This window comes from Vidua macroura, chromosome 3 (assembly GCF_024509145.1).
Source record: "Vidua macroura isolate BioBank_ID:100142 chromosome 3, ASM2450914v1, whole genome shotgun sequence".
NCBI lineage: Eukaryota > Metazoa > Chordata > Aves > Passeriformes > Viduidae > Vidua > Vidua macroura.
In genome coordinates, this window is record NC_071573.1 from 22,666,054 (window position 1) to 22,682,487 (window position 16,434).

General features: G+C 54.5%; 1 protein-coding gene across 2 annotated transcripts; it reads right to left on the reverse strand.

Annotated features, from left to right (window-relative positions):
- Positions 1-4,242: 4,242 nt before the first annotated feature.
- On the reverse strand, positions 4,243-8,219 carry HLX (H2.0 like homeobox). 2 transcript variants are annotated; one of them, XM_053973518.1, is made up of 4 exons: positions 7,405-8,219; positions 6,634-6,813; positions 5,978-6,162; positions 4,243-5,176 (listed from the first exon to the last, which is right to left on the reverse strand). In XM_053973518.1, the coding sequence occupies exons 1-4, from the start codon at positions 7,970-7,972 to the stop codon at positions 4,835-4,837; spliced, it is 1,275 nt and encodes a 424-aa protein (XP_053829493.1). In that variant the 5' UTR covers positions 7,973-8,219; the 3' UTR covers positions 4,243-4,834. The 2 variants fall into 2 exon arrangements, with proteins under 2 accessions (XP_053829493.1, XP_053829495.1); XM_053973520.1 differs by lacking the exon at positions 6,634-6,813.
- Between the last annotated feature and the right edge of the window lie 8,215 nt (positions 8,220-16,434).

Genomic DNA, 16,434 nt, shown 5'->3' on the forward strand with positions numbered 1-16,434 from the left:
CCGCGGCCGGGCGGGCTGCGGAGGGCGGCGGTGCTCCCGCACCGCGTACCCGAGCCAGGGCTGTGAAAGGGGAGGGGAAGGGGCTTCTGCAAATTGATTTAAAAAGAAAAGCGCCCGGACCACACCTCTGTAAAAAGGGACCCGGGAAAAGGGAGGAAATATTTCTGCTTCATCTGGGGAAAAACCTAAAAAGAGGGGGGGAAAAGGAAAACCGAAGTAGTATAAACCTAGCCGAGGTGAGCTAGCATATTTAGCTAATGGAGGTGGACTATGAAAAGAGACCTCATATTTCTCTCCGAGGAGTCTCTCCAGGTCCGCAGCCGAGAATACACACAGCAAACGTTGTGCTTGAATTATAGCTGAGGCTTTGCTTTATTTGAATTCACTGGTGTTTATTTAAGAAAGTGAATAAAGGTTTTGTGTAAACAGCCATTATTTCTGATGAGCGCTCAACAGTAATAAGAAGGGGGTGGTTTTTTTAGTCGAGATTGTGGCAAAAGTTGACATTTTGGAGATTGCAGTTTGTCTTGCCGACGCCAGTCAGTCCCGAGGCATGAACTGCAGGGAAAGCTGTGTGTGCTTGCGAGTGTGAAACGGCGATGCCGAGCGAACTGGGGTCTGAAAACAATTATTTTTTAAGACATCAGCTTAAGCCCGACATTAAAATAAAATAAAAATATTTTCCTAAGGAGCGGGGCTGGTCTCGCTCTGCTAACGAGGGAGGCGAACTCAGGTTTCGCCGCCGCCGGCTCCGTGCCCACGGGACTCTGGGGGGAGCAGCACCGAGGCGGGGGGACCGCGGCGGACACCCCATCCTCGCCGGGCAGGACAGCGGCGGATCCCCGATGCCAGTTCCTCACCCGGCCCTTTTGCACCGTGTATCTCTTAATTAAATTATTGCTTCTATTTTGTTGTATTATTGTTTTGGGTTGTTTTGTTTTTTTTCTTCTAACGTGGCTGTTATTTCTGAGGCTGACTCGGATCTCTGGAGATGGGAGGTCTCTGGTAAGAAATCGGGAGAAAAGAAAAGTATCTCATTGGGCTTCCTAACACAGTGCCCAGGAAAGGTGGGGTTATTGGTAAGCTGCTCCCCGGGAAGAAGGCCGGCCGGACCTGACTCTGATCAGCCCGGCTGCGCATCTCTGCGAGTGTGGATGCCCCCAGACAGGGCTGGGATATTGGAGCGGCACGGCGAGGCCTCCCGCTTCTGTATTAATCCGATTTCCCATACATACCAGGCAGGAGGAGGCAGGAAAACCTCTGCCTCCGCGCGGCAGCGTGTATCGCTCCCGCTTCTTGGTCTCTGGTACTACTTTTCATTTAAAATCAGCGCGAAAAATCTCTGTGGGGCATCCGGGTGGGGAAGAGAAGCAACGAAGAGAATTTGTGCGGAGAGCCTGCCCTTGCCGGGACCGCGGGGACCAGGGCAGCGCCGGGGAAGCTCCTGCCGGCCCCTCCGCAGGGACCCCGGCCCCGCCGCGACACCTCGCTGTCACCCGGCTGCGCTGTGGCAGGCGGGGACAGCCCGAGGGGCTTGCGGTGCCCGGCACAGACCTGGAAAGAGTCACAGCGGATTTAGAGGAGGTGAAGAGACCGCCTGGAAAGCTGCTGCCCGCGATTGAAACACCGTCGGGATTTTCGGGTCGGCAGTAAAACAGTGAGCTCGGGCGTCTCTCGTTCAGAGACAACCAGCATCAAAAGCCTTTCGTGTTACCAGGCCATAACAAGCAAACAAAATAGAGGTTCCCCCAAGCTTTCTTTGACTTGTTCTAGGAGCGGGGGTGTTGCATTGCACTACGGACATGTCGCCTTCGCCAGCCAACGGCGTGGGAGCTGCCTGCGGTCACGACATTGTCCCGATTTTATCCCGCAGAAATCGAGCAGTAACTGCAGCTTCGCGGGACGGGGAAAATTCCCTTCTCTGTAGAGAGGGACACAAATCCCTCCATGGGCACATCTTTCCCCAAACTCGTTTTCGTGGCTTTGCTGTACCTGCACGTGCACAGCAGGAGCAAACTGGAGAGAGATATAATTCATTTTCCCTGTAACCGGGGGAGAGGAAGAAACCCATCCTCCCGTTCCGCCACTTGGCCCCTCGGCCCGAACAGCACAAAAAGCGGGCGCAGGACGAAGTTTCCATTCAGACCTGAGTATCTTTATCCAAATCTCGAGTCCCAACAGCATTATTCCCCCCCCCTTTTTTTTTTTTCTTTTTTTTTTTTCTTTTTCTTTTTTTTTTTTTTTTTTTTTTCCCCGTGTTATCTTAAAATGATGCCATAAAGACATTGCCTCGCTCTCTCCCCGACCCCAAGTCCAGCCGGGCATTGCTCCCGTTATTTGGGGAGGCCGAGGTGGAGAGAGCCTGGCCCCGCGCAGCCAGCCCTGAGCTGGAGGAGACGCAGATTCCTTTAACCCAAGGGAAGAGAAACTCTTTCCCGACGCGCTTTTCCTTTCTCATCTGACAAGAGCCACTCGAAAACCCTCTCTCCTGCATGGGCTAGTCTTCAGGAAGCAAACTCAAGAGGCAAACAAATTCCTGCGGCTCTGTGAGCCGCACCACGGTTGTTTATCGGAGGAGAAACAACTGGGCATCTGTCCCGCATCTTCCCTCGCATTTAGGGGAGTTCCAGCATCATGGCAAATCCCGCGCTGATGGGCGCAGCCGCTTTCTGGGGCTGAAAGCGAACTGAGGGGCCCACACCGTGCCCCGATAAGCCGTGACATCCCTTCGTTGCCGCCCTGGCAAGGTCTTAAAGGCAGAACATTCATTTACAAGGCCCTTCCAGGTAATTTCTTCCCCCGTCCCACTTTCTGTCCCAAGAGGGGTCGATCAGGGACGGCACCCCGGGAGCGCTACCCCGCGCGGGCGCCGCGGGCACCCAGGAATGCATCAGAATTTTGTGCGCGCCCCCCCTTGGAGATCACCCTGCCTGTGGTGGCTCTGACGGAGCCTCTGCCCTCCCGGTTACATGTTTTTTACCAATTCACCCGTCCCTTCGTCCCGCAAGACGTCTCTTGGCCTGCTGTACGCCCCAGCTCCTTCTCCCAGGGCTTCTGGTGGGGCGTTCTGTGGGTGTTTCTTTCCCTTTCCTCTGGGCTTTGCTCTCGCTAACAAGGGTGGCCCCGAGGAGATTGTCCTCCCGGGAAAACCCCCCCCGGCCTCGAAGGATTTCTCGCCTGAGCCTTCAGAGAAGCAGCGGACGAAGGCCAGACGTGCACCCGCCTCCACATCGGTGGAGGACACTGGCATTTCTCCGGTCTTTGGCTTTATTCCTCTGTCTCCCCTTTCTTTCTAGTGATGTCCCAAGTTCAGTGCCCATCGGCCGAGCTTGTGGGACAGAGGGAGGGCGGCTCGGCCTCTCCTGCCCTTCCCCTGCCTCCGCGAGCAGCATCCCGCCCCCCGCAGATTTCTGTGGCGAGGCAAAAAACTGTTCCCAGAGTGAAGCACGGGGGCAGCTCACCGCCGCGGCTTTCGCTCTAATCCGTGCTGCTTGGCAAGGAAGGAGGGGGAAGCAGGCTGTCTCAGAAGCGGCCCCCGTCCTCCCTCGTGGCCCAGGGGGAACGGAGCACGGAGTAGCGCGGCGCTTTATATTTTTCCGAGGGCGAAACTAACGATGAATCCGAGCGGAGCCGTCGGATCCCTGCCTGGATCCCCGGAGAGTCCCGGTGGAGCCGCCAGGCCGCACGCACCGAGGGGGGCACCCAGCGCCAGCGGCACCCACCGGGATAGGGGGAGAATCCGCCGTGTGTCCCCCCCCCATGTCACCATCCTCCTCTTCGCCGCGCACAGCGCCTGTATGACGTCACAGCGCGCCCCCCGAAGCCGCACAGCCGCGCTGTGACGTCACCGGGGCTTGCGGAGAAGCGCGCGGCGAACGGGAGCGACAGCAAAGCACGGCAAAGCAAAGCGAAGCGAAGTGAAGCAAATCAAACACGTCGTGTCCCCCCTGCGCCCCAAAACTGCCCCGCCGGCTCCTGGCAGCGGCGCCGGGAGCCGCGGGCGGTTGGACAGCCCAGCCCTGCCTGGCATCCCTAAATCCACCTCACACGGCACCGGCACATGCGGGGCTACGAGTGCCACTGGTAACTTTCTCATCGGGGGCACGACTTTGCTTCATCAAATCCAGTCCTTGTCACTGGCCTCTTTAGAAAAATAAGAAAAAAAAAAAAAAAGAGACGGCTGCCTGGGGAGGCTCCGAGGCGAGGAGAGGCAGCTGCTGCCTTCGAGCAGGGTGAAGGAAACTGGGGCAGCCACGCCAGCCCTCGCCCCTGGTCAAAAGACTGACGTGGCTACAAACCATAGCAAACATTTTATTTACAGGAGTTATATATATATATATATTTATATATTTTGTCAGTGCAGTATTTCTTGGCCGGATTATTCGAAGCAACGAGTTGCAACCAATGAGGACGTTGGCAAAATACTTCACATTGTAAATTGTTTGGGGGGTGGGGCGGGGAAAGGTGGGGATTTCAGAGAGCATTCTCGCAGTCCCTCGCTCGGATTTTCCTGGAGAGAACGAGGGGCGGGAAACGGAGAATTAAAATTAAAAAAAAAAAAAAAGGAAAAAAAAAAAAGGAAAAAAAAAAAAAAAAAAAAAAAAAGGAAAAATCCCCCGGTCTCCTGCGAGCAGCTCTGAGGGAAAGGCTCTGCCGCCCCGGGGCTGGGGCTCCCCGCTCCTCCTGCGTCCTCGGCCCCTCGCCCCGGGCCGGGCCGGGCGCTGGCCACAGGCGGGAGCGGGCCGGGGCCGGGGCCGGTGCTGGGCCGGCCTTGCCGCGCTCCCGGGGCGGGGGAAGGGAGATAAATTAGCGCACAGGTCCCGGGCCGCCCCGACTATAGACCGCTCCGCGGCTCGGGGCTGGCGGCGGCGGGCGGCGGGGATGGCAGGCCGGTGCTGCCGGAGGACTTGCCCAGCCCGGCGGCGGGCAGGCTCCGCTCGGCGCCCTCAGTCCGTTCCGTGTCGCTGGGGGCCATGTCGAGGGACTCAGCGTCGCTGCTGTCGCTGTCGCCTTCGGAGCGGCTGGGGCTGCGCTCGGGCTCCCCGGGGTCGGCGGGCGGTGCGCCGGCTCGCTGGGCCGCCGGCTCCGGCTCCGGCGGCGGCTCTTTGTCCTTCTGGGCCTGCGCTTCCTTGGAGTGCCGCCACTTCATCCGCCGGTTCTGGAACCACACCTTCACCTGCGGCCGCACCGCCCTTAGACGGGCGGCACGGCCCCACCGCGCCCCGCACCGCGCCCGGCCCCGACCCCTTCCGCCAGCGCCGGCAACGCGGGGAGATGAGGAGGCGCCGTCCTCCCCTCCCGCTGCCCACATCCTTACTCGACTGAAGGGTTGTTTTTTTTTTTTCCTCCTTCTAGTTTGTGTATTTAAATACCGCACATACCCCACCCCGTGTTTGTTTGTTTGTTTGGATGGGTTTTTTTCCTCTCTCCTTCTACTTCTTCTTCCAGGAAACCAAATCTTGCTCAAGAAACCACAGCGTTATACAATTCTGTGCGCTGTGGGCCCTCAATAGTGGAATCATTATAGAGTGGCGTTTAATGCTTCCGTTTGAAGAAGTTTTTTCACTTCCTCAGAACGAAGGATTTCACAACGCAAGGAAAGATTTAGAACAAAAAAAAATTTAAAACAAAAAGAAAAAAAAGGTATATTAAGAACAGTGTTTTCGCTTCTACTTCCTTTGCCCTAAACTGTCTCCTACAGCAAATTGCACTCCAGTAAAGCGCACACTGATGGCCTGCCCCGGCCCCGCTCATCTCTCCGCCCGGCCTGCTTCTCGGTGGCCAAAACAAAGGCGAAAACTCCGCGCTGGGCCGCGGTACGCCGCGGAACCTGGGCGCAAGGGATGCTCGGGGTGAGGTGCAGCTCCTCAGACAGCCCCACTCATAAAGGAAAGGAAATCACTTTGAAGCCTCACTGCCCTCTGGTATTCATCTAAACTGGAAGTAAGGTTTGAAATAAAACCGAAGCCATTCTTACTTGAGCATCTGTCAGCCCCAGCATCGCCGCCAGCTGCTTCCTGTCCGGTTTGGTGACATACTTCTGGATTTCGAACCGTTTTTCTAAACCTTTCCTCTGCAGGTTAGAAAAAACAGCCCTGGACCAGGAGCGTTTCCTCTTGTACGTCTGGGGCAGCGTGTCCTTGGTTAGAACTGCATACGGACCTGGGGACGGGAAGAGAAAAGCAGGGGAAGAGAGGGGGAGATGGCGTTATTAATATCACAGGCTGAAAGGGAGCCTTAAATCGATCTGAGTAAGAGTCAGAGTACGATGTGCAGGGAGGGCCAGAGCCAGCGTGGCCCTGCCTGCCCGATGGGTATGTGTCCTGTCAGCTTGTGCTGCTTCGGGTGCGGGTGGAGCTGTGTGGAACCCGAATTTCTTCCTCTCCCACCTCCCCGCTTCTTCTCTCTCAGCCCAGGTTATTACTCCTGTACTCAATGGGATGGTCCTCTAGATCAGGCCCTAGGCTGCTCTTCCTCCCCACCCACGCAGCCCGGCTTTTGCCCAAAATCTGAACCTCGCTATGTACACCCCGGCCTTGCAAAATTGCCTGGCGAGTCCCTCCGGGAGGAAGGGGGCTGCTCCAGGATGGAGGGCCCTGCGCCACGGGAGGGTCGAGGAGGGACGAGATGTACCTGGAAAAGTGTCTTGAAACTGGTGCTGCACTGAGCTCCTTGGGTTTGTGTTTAAGGGACCCAGGATAGCAGAGGCCTCGTTAATGGGGTCTAGAGACGCGAAGAACTGGCCGGCGGAAGGCTGCAAGGTGGGGAGATGAACCCCAGTTTGGCGGCTCGTAGTTAATAAGGAGGTCAGATCTGCGAGCACAGGAACAAGGAGAGCTCTGTTATACCGCGGTCGAGACCGACAATCCGGCATGATTCGGAGCGGGTGCCCGGTCGGAGGGGCTCGGGGGGCCACTAAGCAGCCGTCTCCCGCCCCCAGGGGCTCTCCTCGGGAGAGGCAGCCATGCCCCGGCAGTGAGACGTCCTCCGACATATTTAGTCCCTTGGTCAGGATGTTTACAGGCTGCGAGGGGAGATGGACTGCCGCGAAAGCCTTTAACACGGGCAGTGCCCTGGGAGGCAGAAATCCCCGGCCGCTCCGGGAAGTGCGGAGAGCTTCGCTCGCTATTTACACGCTATTGATATTTTCCCAGGGGCGCAAGCCCTGCGCCCCCCGGCTCTGCCGTGCGGAGGCCGGGGCGGGGAGGGGGGGGTTGGGGGGAGGCTCAGTGAGAGCTGTTAGAAACTCTGATTTATAACTCTTTTTTTTTTTTTTTTTCCAAATAATTATTTTCTCGCCTAGATCGAAAAGTTTTCAAATCGCGGGTGTAGTCGCTAATCACAGTACAAGTAACAGAGCACCGAGAGCGCTAGCAGGGAAAGCGGACAAGCCAATTTCTCTACCTCTCAGCGTGTTGCCTTCCTTGACTTTGGGGTCAAACTCCGCCGATAAAATGCGGTCGATGCCGAATTTCAGGTCCTTGCTGGCGGGCGCCGGCGCCGAGCCGTGCGTGTGGCCGCCGGGCAGCCGGGCGGGGGCCGGGGCGCCTCCGCCGCCCGCCGCCGCCGCCGCGGGGGACCGGTGCTGCGGAGGGCGGTGGTGGTGGGAGTGGTAGGCGGCGGAGAGCGGCGAGAGGCGCGGCGGGAAGGCGGCGGCGGCGGGGGCGTCGGGGGCCACAACGGGCGTGGGCCGGAGCGGAGAGGCCGTGGCGTGGAAGGGACCACCGTGGTGCACGGCTCCCAGCGCGGCCGGCATCCCGGTGCCGGGCCCTCCGGGCAGGCTGTCGGCAGCTCCTGCCGCCGCCTCGCCGCCGGCGTGGAGGATGTCGGCGATGCAGAAGGACGGCTTCTTCGCCGCCGCGGCGTCCAGCGGGAAGCAGCCGCCGGCCGCCGGCCCCGAAGCAGAGCAATACGCCGCTGACCACAAGCTGAAGTTGGAGGCGTAGAAAGGAGCCAGCCCGGCCGTGTACATCCTGACCGAGGAGGGGACGCGCCGCTCCGCAGCTCAGCTCCCGGGTGCGCGCCGCGGAGCTGCCCGCGGCCCCGGGCACATGGGGAGGGATGGCGGGGCGAGAGGCGGTTGGTGGAGCACTTCCCGGAGGGGCAAGGACGGAGAGCCAACCACCAAAAAATGACGAAAAGAAAAAGAAAAAATTAACCCCGAAAATTAAAAACTCGCCAGAACCCACAGCCAGACGAAGAAAGCGAGCGGGCGAGGAGCGGAGCGGCGCAAACAAAACAAACCCAAACCAAACCCCCTTTCCTCGCACTGGGGGAAGAAAAAAACATCCACCCCTCCCCAAAACTTTCTCTGGCAGCGAGCAGCCCTCGCTCCCTCCCCACGCCCAATCCCCGATCCGCGGGGCCGGGCAGCACCGCCCGCCGACACGCCCACGCAGGGCCGGGGCCGGGTTCGGCCACCGCGCCCACAGCGCCAGCTGCGTGGCCCCGGACCCACGATTAGGAGCGGTTTGCCTCAAAAAGGACACCCCAACACACACCTATACCCCCTTAAATTGCGCCCTTGACTTTGAACAACCACTTTTTCCCTACCCCCCCACTCAAAAAAAAAAAAAAAAAAAAAAAAAAAAAAAAAAAAAAAAATACAGCGCAAGATCGCCGCGCTTGCTGCCGCCGCGATTTCCAAACGTTCGAAAGAAACGCGCGGCAAAATTTTTGGCTATTGGAAGCAGATCTGTCCTCTTGGAAACGATTCTCAAGGAAATGTGTTTCCTTCCCGGATAAATGAGCCTGGGATAGTCTGGAAGAGAAGGAGTCCATGCTGATGCACGCAATATATGTATTTATGAGAGCTCCCAGATATTCTGGGCCCAGGAAACGTTGCATCCTGCATTAGCAGCGATTAATTACCTGGTATTATTTTGACGACAGTGTAATTTTGCGGTAGATTTTTGTCAGGTTCTCCATCCCGGTGGCTGCTTGCACACTAATTACACCTTTAAAACTACTTTATAATTTCCAAAACCTTTGACGACAGAACTATCCCCATTTTTTTCCAGTACACCAGAATCATATGCTATATTCACTGCAATGATTTAGGGACAAATTTATGAAAGCATCTTTGGCGCATTTTTTTCCTCTGCTCTAACATCACATTTGTCCTGATCTGACTCTGAAAATCAAATATTTATTTATTTTTAGTTTTCGGACAAGTAAAGCAGGCACTGTCGTTTTGAGCAGCCTGCCGGGTCGGACGATTGCAAGTTTGCTTTGATTTTGTTACAGAAATATAATATTATTTTTTCCAAAGCGTTTCCCAAATTCTGACGGTTTTGGGGGAACCGCGAGAAAGGCGAACTATTTTTCTTTCGCCTGGTATGAAGATGTAGCTTCTGTGGGAATATTGAAACCACCTGCGAGCAAGAGTGAACATGTTCCTTAGCCATAACCGTGTGCTATAAAGGGTGAAGGTGTGGCTGGCTCCCCGGGAAAAGCCAGGCACCTCTTTGGTTTGGTTTGGTTCTTATTAATGAGGCAAAACCGAAAAATGAAGACGGGTTGGCTTGCCAAGATATGTCGGAAACCCGAAGGCGGCGAAAGAAAAGGTTGATTATCTCTCAACTTTTCCTGCCTCGACATCGGAAAGCCCCTTTTTCTTGCATCTCTCCCCAATTCTCCCTCACGGCAGCTGACCCCACCGCCATCCTCTTGCTCTCAAACCGAATCGAACGACTCCGGTTCCACTCGTGTTCCCACCGCCGGGCAGAGCCACCCGGCAGCCCGCCCGAGGGACGGGTAACGAAGTGTGCCTTGGGTGCTGCATCCCGGCGGCAAACCGCCTCGTTAAATTATTGCTGCAATTACACTGCTACCCCGGAGCCTTGGACCAGCCCGTGGCTGCTCACCAGGCAGTCAAGACAAAAAAAAAAAAAAAAAAACAAACAAAAAACACCAAACCAAACTCGGTTGGTTTTTTTTCTTTTTGTGTGTGTGTGGTTTTTTTTTCCTTTTTTTTTCTTTTTTTTTCTTTTTTTTTTTTTTTTTTTTCTTTCTTTTAGGAGCTGATTTCAAAAATTATCTCGCCTCGCTTCCGTGCAGCACGGGAGGGACAGGACCGTTTGCGGGCACGCCGGGCAGACCCGACCCGGGCACGGCCGCGGCTCCGCTGCCTCGGTGCCGCCGGTGCCTCGGTGCCGCTGGTGGCCGGGACCCCGCTGTCATCCCGCGGGGACTAAAATAACTCAAAAGGAAACGCTGAACGCCTCACACTAAAGCCCTTCACCCTCGGACTGGGCCTCGGGAGGGCGAGGGAACCAGGGAGTCCGGGCCGCGGGGGCAGGTGCTTTCCCGGGGCTCGGCTGCGCTGCGCACTCGCGCATCCTTCGCGGTCGAAACCAGGAGCACTTGCCTCACCCCCCGGCCTCTCCCTCTTCCTGGGGACAAGGGTGTCCTTTCTCCCCAAAGGCCTCCGCAGGCCTCCCTGCCTGCCCGGGGACGCGAAGGGCTGCGCGGCCGCACTGCCGGGGGAGGCAGCGGCCCCTCCTCCCAGCGCAAGAAGGGAGAAGGCTGCAGGAAACCTGGGGCTTGCTGCAGTCCAGGTCATCTCCTGTTTTTTGAGAGGTTCCAACTCGGACTAAATGAGCGGATGTGCCTGCGAGATTTGTCCCAAAATAGAAGCGGCTTTAGTATTTTAGGATACAGCAGAAATCCTTATTTCTTCCGGAGAAAAACTTCATAATGAGCGCGAGCACTTCCCTTTTCAATATTTGTGCAACTTTATCTCGACCAGCAAGTTGCTTTGGTGACGCAAATCCGCTCTTGTGTATTGCAACTACAAAAATAAATGCAAGGAAATCAATTCCCTTCTAGCAATGAAAACATAAATATACAGCTGCGACTTTCCCCTTTAATCTTGCTTTCCGAGGGACTCGAGAAGGAGGCGAATGAACTGCGCGGCAGAAGCGATGCTGCTGCTTTTTTTTTTTCGAGTGGAGTCTCGAAGGATTTTTTTTTTCTTCTTCCTCGAGGCCGACAAAGGAGTTGGAAAAAAATTATTCGAGTTCTTAATAGGGGAAAATAGAAGGATTGAGCCCGAGGCTCTGCAGCTCCCCCGTCCCTACTCGAGGGCACGGGACCGGGAGCATCCCTGAAAGGGCCGGGCGCTGCCTGCCAGCGCCCCGAGGGGAAGGGCGGACAGCCCTTTCGGCCAAATGGTTGCCCCGTCCAGTTCCCCGGCGAGCTGCGGGCAGGTCGGCCCCACGGATCCCGCCGTGATGCTGGCAGCCCGAGCCCCCGGCCGCCTCTCCCGAGCCCCGAACGGTGCCCGAGCCCGACGCAGCCTGTTCACCCCACTGGGGGCTCGGGGCCCCCCGTCATCGCAGGCAGCACTCGGCGGCCCAGCCGTGGGGGATGCGGAACCAGGTTTGCCCCTCCGAGTCGGCCCAGGATGTTGGCGGAGCGGCCTCCTTCTCCGTCGCCCGCGGCCTACCCCTTGCCTGTTGGATTTTAGGCTTCTGTATGTGCTCTGATTATTCCTATGTTTGTATATATAAAGGTATATGTGCGAGATACACAAAATTATAAAGCTAAGATACCGTTATATCTCTCTGAAAGAATACTTGTAAAAATAAATATTTAATCCTCACGGGAAGCTCTCCAGGAAGAAGGTTCGCTCGGGTGGCGTTAGCGGGACCTCTGCACCCCTGCCCCGGGCGTCCCGCGGAGCCGCCCCCCCCCCGCCCCGCCCGCGCTCCGCAGCGCCGGGCACCCCGTAAAGCCCGTTCTCTGTCGCCACCTGCCGAGTCCCTGGGACGGGGCTTACCCACCCTCCCAAAATCTCCCATTTCCAAAAAACCCACTCCAGGGGCCGCGCGAGCAGCGGGCGACCATGTTTGGAGATCCCCTCCCGCCGCAGCCGCCCGGGGCTGGGGCTGCAGGGTGGGCAGGGGCGCAATGCGGGAGCCGGGGGGCTCCCGGCGGCTGCCGCCCGTTCTTCTCCGGCACCGCCGCGGGATGCGGGGAGTGCTGCAGCGGGGACGCCCCCCTGACCGCGGGCCGGGCCGAGACCCCCGGCCGGGATCCGCCGCTGGAAGCGGCCGCGGCCGCTGCCGCGGGGCTGGAGGGGCTTCTCCCAGCTGAGCACAGCTCGTTATCTGAAAGGCTCAACAGCAGCGCAGGCAGGAACTGCCCAGAACCGCAAGCGAACCCAGAGACTGAGCTGGTCAAACTTTTGGCGTTTCCTTTCCATTGTTTCACGCGTTATTTAGTTGAATACCTGTGTCAGTAAGTCACGACTAATGTTATGTCATCTGCTGAGCAGCCGTGGAAGGCGTCGGAAAGCAGGCGGGATCTGGGTTTCCGTGCAGTAGGGCAGGATTTCAAGCTGCCTGCGGGTGTATTTTAACTGCTGTTTGAATTCGAATCAGAGTGTACTTTTTGGACGGTAGCGCCTGATCCTCCTCACCTGCAGCTTTGTAACAAGGAGGGGTGTTGTGGTGCACACCCAGGAATCCTAGATGGGAATTGCATCCACAGGTCATGCTAAAATTGCTCTGAAACAAGATTCCTCTGAAATGTCTACATTATAGTTGTCTGAAAACTCCGCGGGGTTTTCTGCATGTGAACAGTCCCGAGAACTGTCCATATGTTCCAGCAGAGTAGGTCCCATTGAACGGGTCCATATGTGAGAGAGGATCAAAGCCTAAAGGTCCGAGCTCCAGGGACAACACACCAGCCACTGAGCTGGAGACTTGTTCTCACACTTGCACGTTTGCATGCTGTGGCTTTCAGCTGCTGAAGCTGCTGTTTTCTGAGGAAACACATTAGAGCATGGGAAGCTGAGGGGTTTCACATAGTACCCCAAAGGCTGTATAATCCCTCAAGTCCCTTCAGAGAGAGAGGGGACCTAGAAACACAGATTTATCTATACTCTTGAGTGCCTGGCTCAGAGATCTGGGATGTGGGAGGGCACTGTATCTTTCTGCAGCCATGCATACAAAAGAAAGGAATGACCTTTTTTTTTTTTTTTTTTTTTTTTTTTTTTTTTTTTGTGTGTGTGTGTGTGTGTGTGTGTGAAAAGCTGCAGATTCATAAATCTTACAGAAGGGTCAGGGTAAGAAGTAAGAAATATAATCTGGAGAGAAGTGCCTCTTCACAGCCCCGAGGAAACAAGGCAGCATTCTGAGGACGAGCAGGATCAGAACGTCCCTTCCCCGGGGTTTCCTATGGGTTGGAGCAGGCAGGTTCTGCTCACTGTGCTGACTTTTGTGAATCCCATTTTTAGGCACCTGATGCTGTGCTGGGAGATGGGCACTATGATCCTGCAATGCTGTGATGGTTTAAGCTGCTTGAAGCTACAAGTGCCAGTCTGACATTCTCCCTGCATTCCAGCCTGCTTGTTCCTACCCCTGGGGATGTTAAATTAACTCTTTCAGTAAGAAAAGTTTTACACTGCCATAGTACCCCAAACTAGCTTCTTTATCATACAACCAGCCGGGGGGGGGATGGTGCTGAGGGAAAAATGCACTCAGGGGACAGGCTGGCAGGACTGCTGTGATCATCTTCTAGTCTGCTCTAACTTCTCATCAGGTTACCCATTAATTTAAGCGCTGCTTCTTGTAACTGCTTTCTGCAATCTAAAATGGGTCCTTCACACATGGAGAGCCCCTGAGTTTGTTTTCCTTTCTATCAGCATCATATCATACATACCATCCAATCATCCTGATTTCATAGCTTACTCCACCTTCACACTGCAGTCAGACCATAATCTGCTTGCAGGAGGACTTACCATGGGCTGGCCTCACCAACAGAGAGGTTTGCAGAGAGCTGGTGTGCAGTTAACCCTCTGGTGGCTGATTAAAGGTGACAGGACGTGCAGAAGAGCTGACCCCCTGCTCTCATGGGCAACCGCCCAGCAGGGAAGCATTTGCTTGCACACACTGGATTGAGTTGGCACAGTGCACAGCAACTGAAAACAAGCACCACTGCGTAAAAGGAAGGTGATTTGACTCTCAATGAGAAAAGACCATCCACAAGTATTTCCTAAATCTGACAGGAGAGTGTAACTACACCTGTTCTCAGCTGGGACCCAAATGGGCAGCTCCTTAACTGAGGCAAACTACTGCTGTTGAGGACAGGCTCAGGCCACCTCAGCTCAAACTGGATATTTAGATGCAAGTACAGATGAAAACTAAATGGGTTTTTCTTAAATTCCCATAGTGGATCATCATCTCTATGATTTTACCAGAACAATCCCAGTCTATTTCCACAAAACCTGGCTGATGCCTTTGGCCCTTTGCTTCTCCAGCAGCAGTATATTAAAGTTACTGCACAGAAAAGCCGTTCAGTATTTAAGAAGGAAATACTAATAACTGCCTAATAAAAGTCTTAGTAAGAAACAGTTTCCTACTTCTTGCCAACAGCGGTCAAAAATGTGGGGAAGCTGGAAATAAAGATATCAGAATGCAGACGCATAAAAGGCAAAATCAACCCCATAAGGAAGTCAAGTTTCTAGAAGAAAATTACTCTGTAAAACTCATCTGGATTTGAGAATAGTTCTTGTTTTTCTTCTACCCCTCCTTTCATGTTCAAAGTGGATTTAAATGCAGTAAATACATATCAGCCCAACTTTAAAACCAGCTCCTTCCTTGCTATTAGCATATATAAAACACCTGGAAAATAATGTCATCAAGGCCCTTACAAAAAGTCCCATTTTAACCTTTTCTAGCCCAAGGGAGATGCTTCCTGGTGGATGCCAAATGAGAGTGCCAGCCAGAGGAGTTTTATGAGCCCATAAACAAGCGTGCCAGACTATACAGCGTGTATATAGCACCCTCCAGAGCTGCTTCCCTTACTGGAACTGAATCTGCTCTAAGTAAAGTCCAGCCATCACTTGGACAGCTCACAGATTCCCTATACCAGGCTCCACCAGGTCTTGGAAGATCCAGGTCACCTCCCTGTGAGACACCCAGGAGGGTAGGCAGATCCTCTGGGAGCTGAGCAGGGTGGTGTAAGGTATCTCCGTCCCAGCTGTGGGTCTGGGATGCTGCCTACAGCAATAGCTGCTCCTCCACGCCTTCAGCAAATGGAAACAAAAACAGAGGAGGCGCAGTCAACACAGCAATGCAGCACACAGGGGAAGTAATTTCCTACTGATACCTCTAACACATCATTTTGTATCTCAGTGCCTGGGATCTGGTTACCTTTATCTTAGCCAAATTACTGTAGCAGTCATAAAAGGTATTTTGCTTTTATTTCTTCTAAAAAATTTTATAATGAGATTTTGATTATCTGTCCTGTAGCAGTGAATTCCAAAGTCTCATTATCTCCCATGTCTGCCTTCACTGTCCTGTCCTTAATTTTTTTTCCTAGTTTCTCACTTCCTTGAGGCATCCATTCATCTCAGAATTGTGAAATGGAGAGAGAAAAGGCAAGGCTGACCAGTTTTTCCTTTCATTTGTCACAGTGTCTAACACAAATGTTTACTCTTGCCCCCCAGATGTATAAACTCCTTTCCAAGCCAAGACATTCTAATTTTCCCAGCTAGGCAATCCATTTCATTCTGGGGCCACGCTGAATGGTAATATGAATCCCAACACGTATCAGGTCTCAGCCTAACTTTGCAAGGAATAAAGACATAGGAGGCGGTCCCATTACTGCAATCTTTCCCAAAGCCTAACGAAGCAGCACCCTCTAGTGCAAGCTGACAATAAAATTCCTAATCACAACAACCATCCTGGGTCACATTCTGTCTGGGTAAATGGCCGCTGGAACTGCTGGGAGTGAGCTCAGCCACAAGGCTTTACTCTTCTCTCTGAAACTTCCTCAGATTTCCTCCCTAGGACCCCAAGGATGCTTTGGGCACCCTTTGGATGTTGAACGTTCTCCAGGGCTCTGGCATACCCACGTGGCAGCATTGCCTGCAGCCAGGAGGCAAGGATGGCTATCGTGCCAAGCTGCTTTCATTTCTGTGGGATACTGCTACCCACCAAACTCTGGAAATAGAGAAATATTCCTAGTGAGGAATCTGTCTCCCATCTTGGGTGTTTTGAGACATGTAAGAGGTGTCCTAGCTGATTTTAAAGGACCAGAGACCAAAGGGAAGGTGAAAAGGGGTCGGCTGATGCAGGGAAGGGGCTGAGCTGAGGGCTGGGCTGCAGGAAGCAGGGCTGGGTGTGGAGGAGGAACTGGGACTTTCACATGGAGAAAGGCACTGGTTTCTGGGAGCTCTGGGGACTAACCAGGTGTGAAAGCTGAGGCTGAGGGCAACATGGTGTTGTATTACTTCTGGTGCAATTTGCTTTCATTACTAGCAATTTCCATACGTTTCATCAGTTTTATTGTTGTTAGGAGGAAGGAGAACAAGAAAATGACACAATTTTGGCAGACCCTGAGCAGGGGGTGACCTGTGGGGCGAGCGAGGGGGAGCGGGGTCACTCCTGGATGCCATCGGCCACAATACAGAGCCAAGTTAAC

Coding starts and splice junctions, on each gene's coding strand:
- HLX (XM_053973518.1), bottom strand. CDS start 7,972: ATGTACACGGCCGGGCTGGCTCCTTTCTACGCCTCCAACTTCAGCTTG. Junction 6,814..7,404: donor GGAAGGCAACACGCTGAGAG/GTAGAGAAATTG, acceptor CTGTGCTCGCAG/ATCTGACCTCCTTATTAACT. Junction 6,163..6,633: donor GTTTCAAGACACTTTTCCAG/GTACATCTCGTC, acceptor TCCCGTCCCCAG/GTCCGTATGCAGTTCTAACC.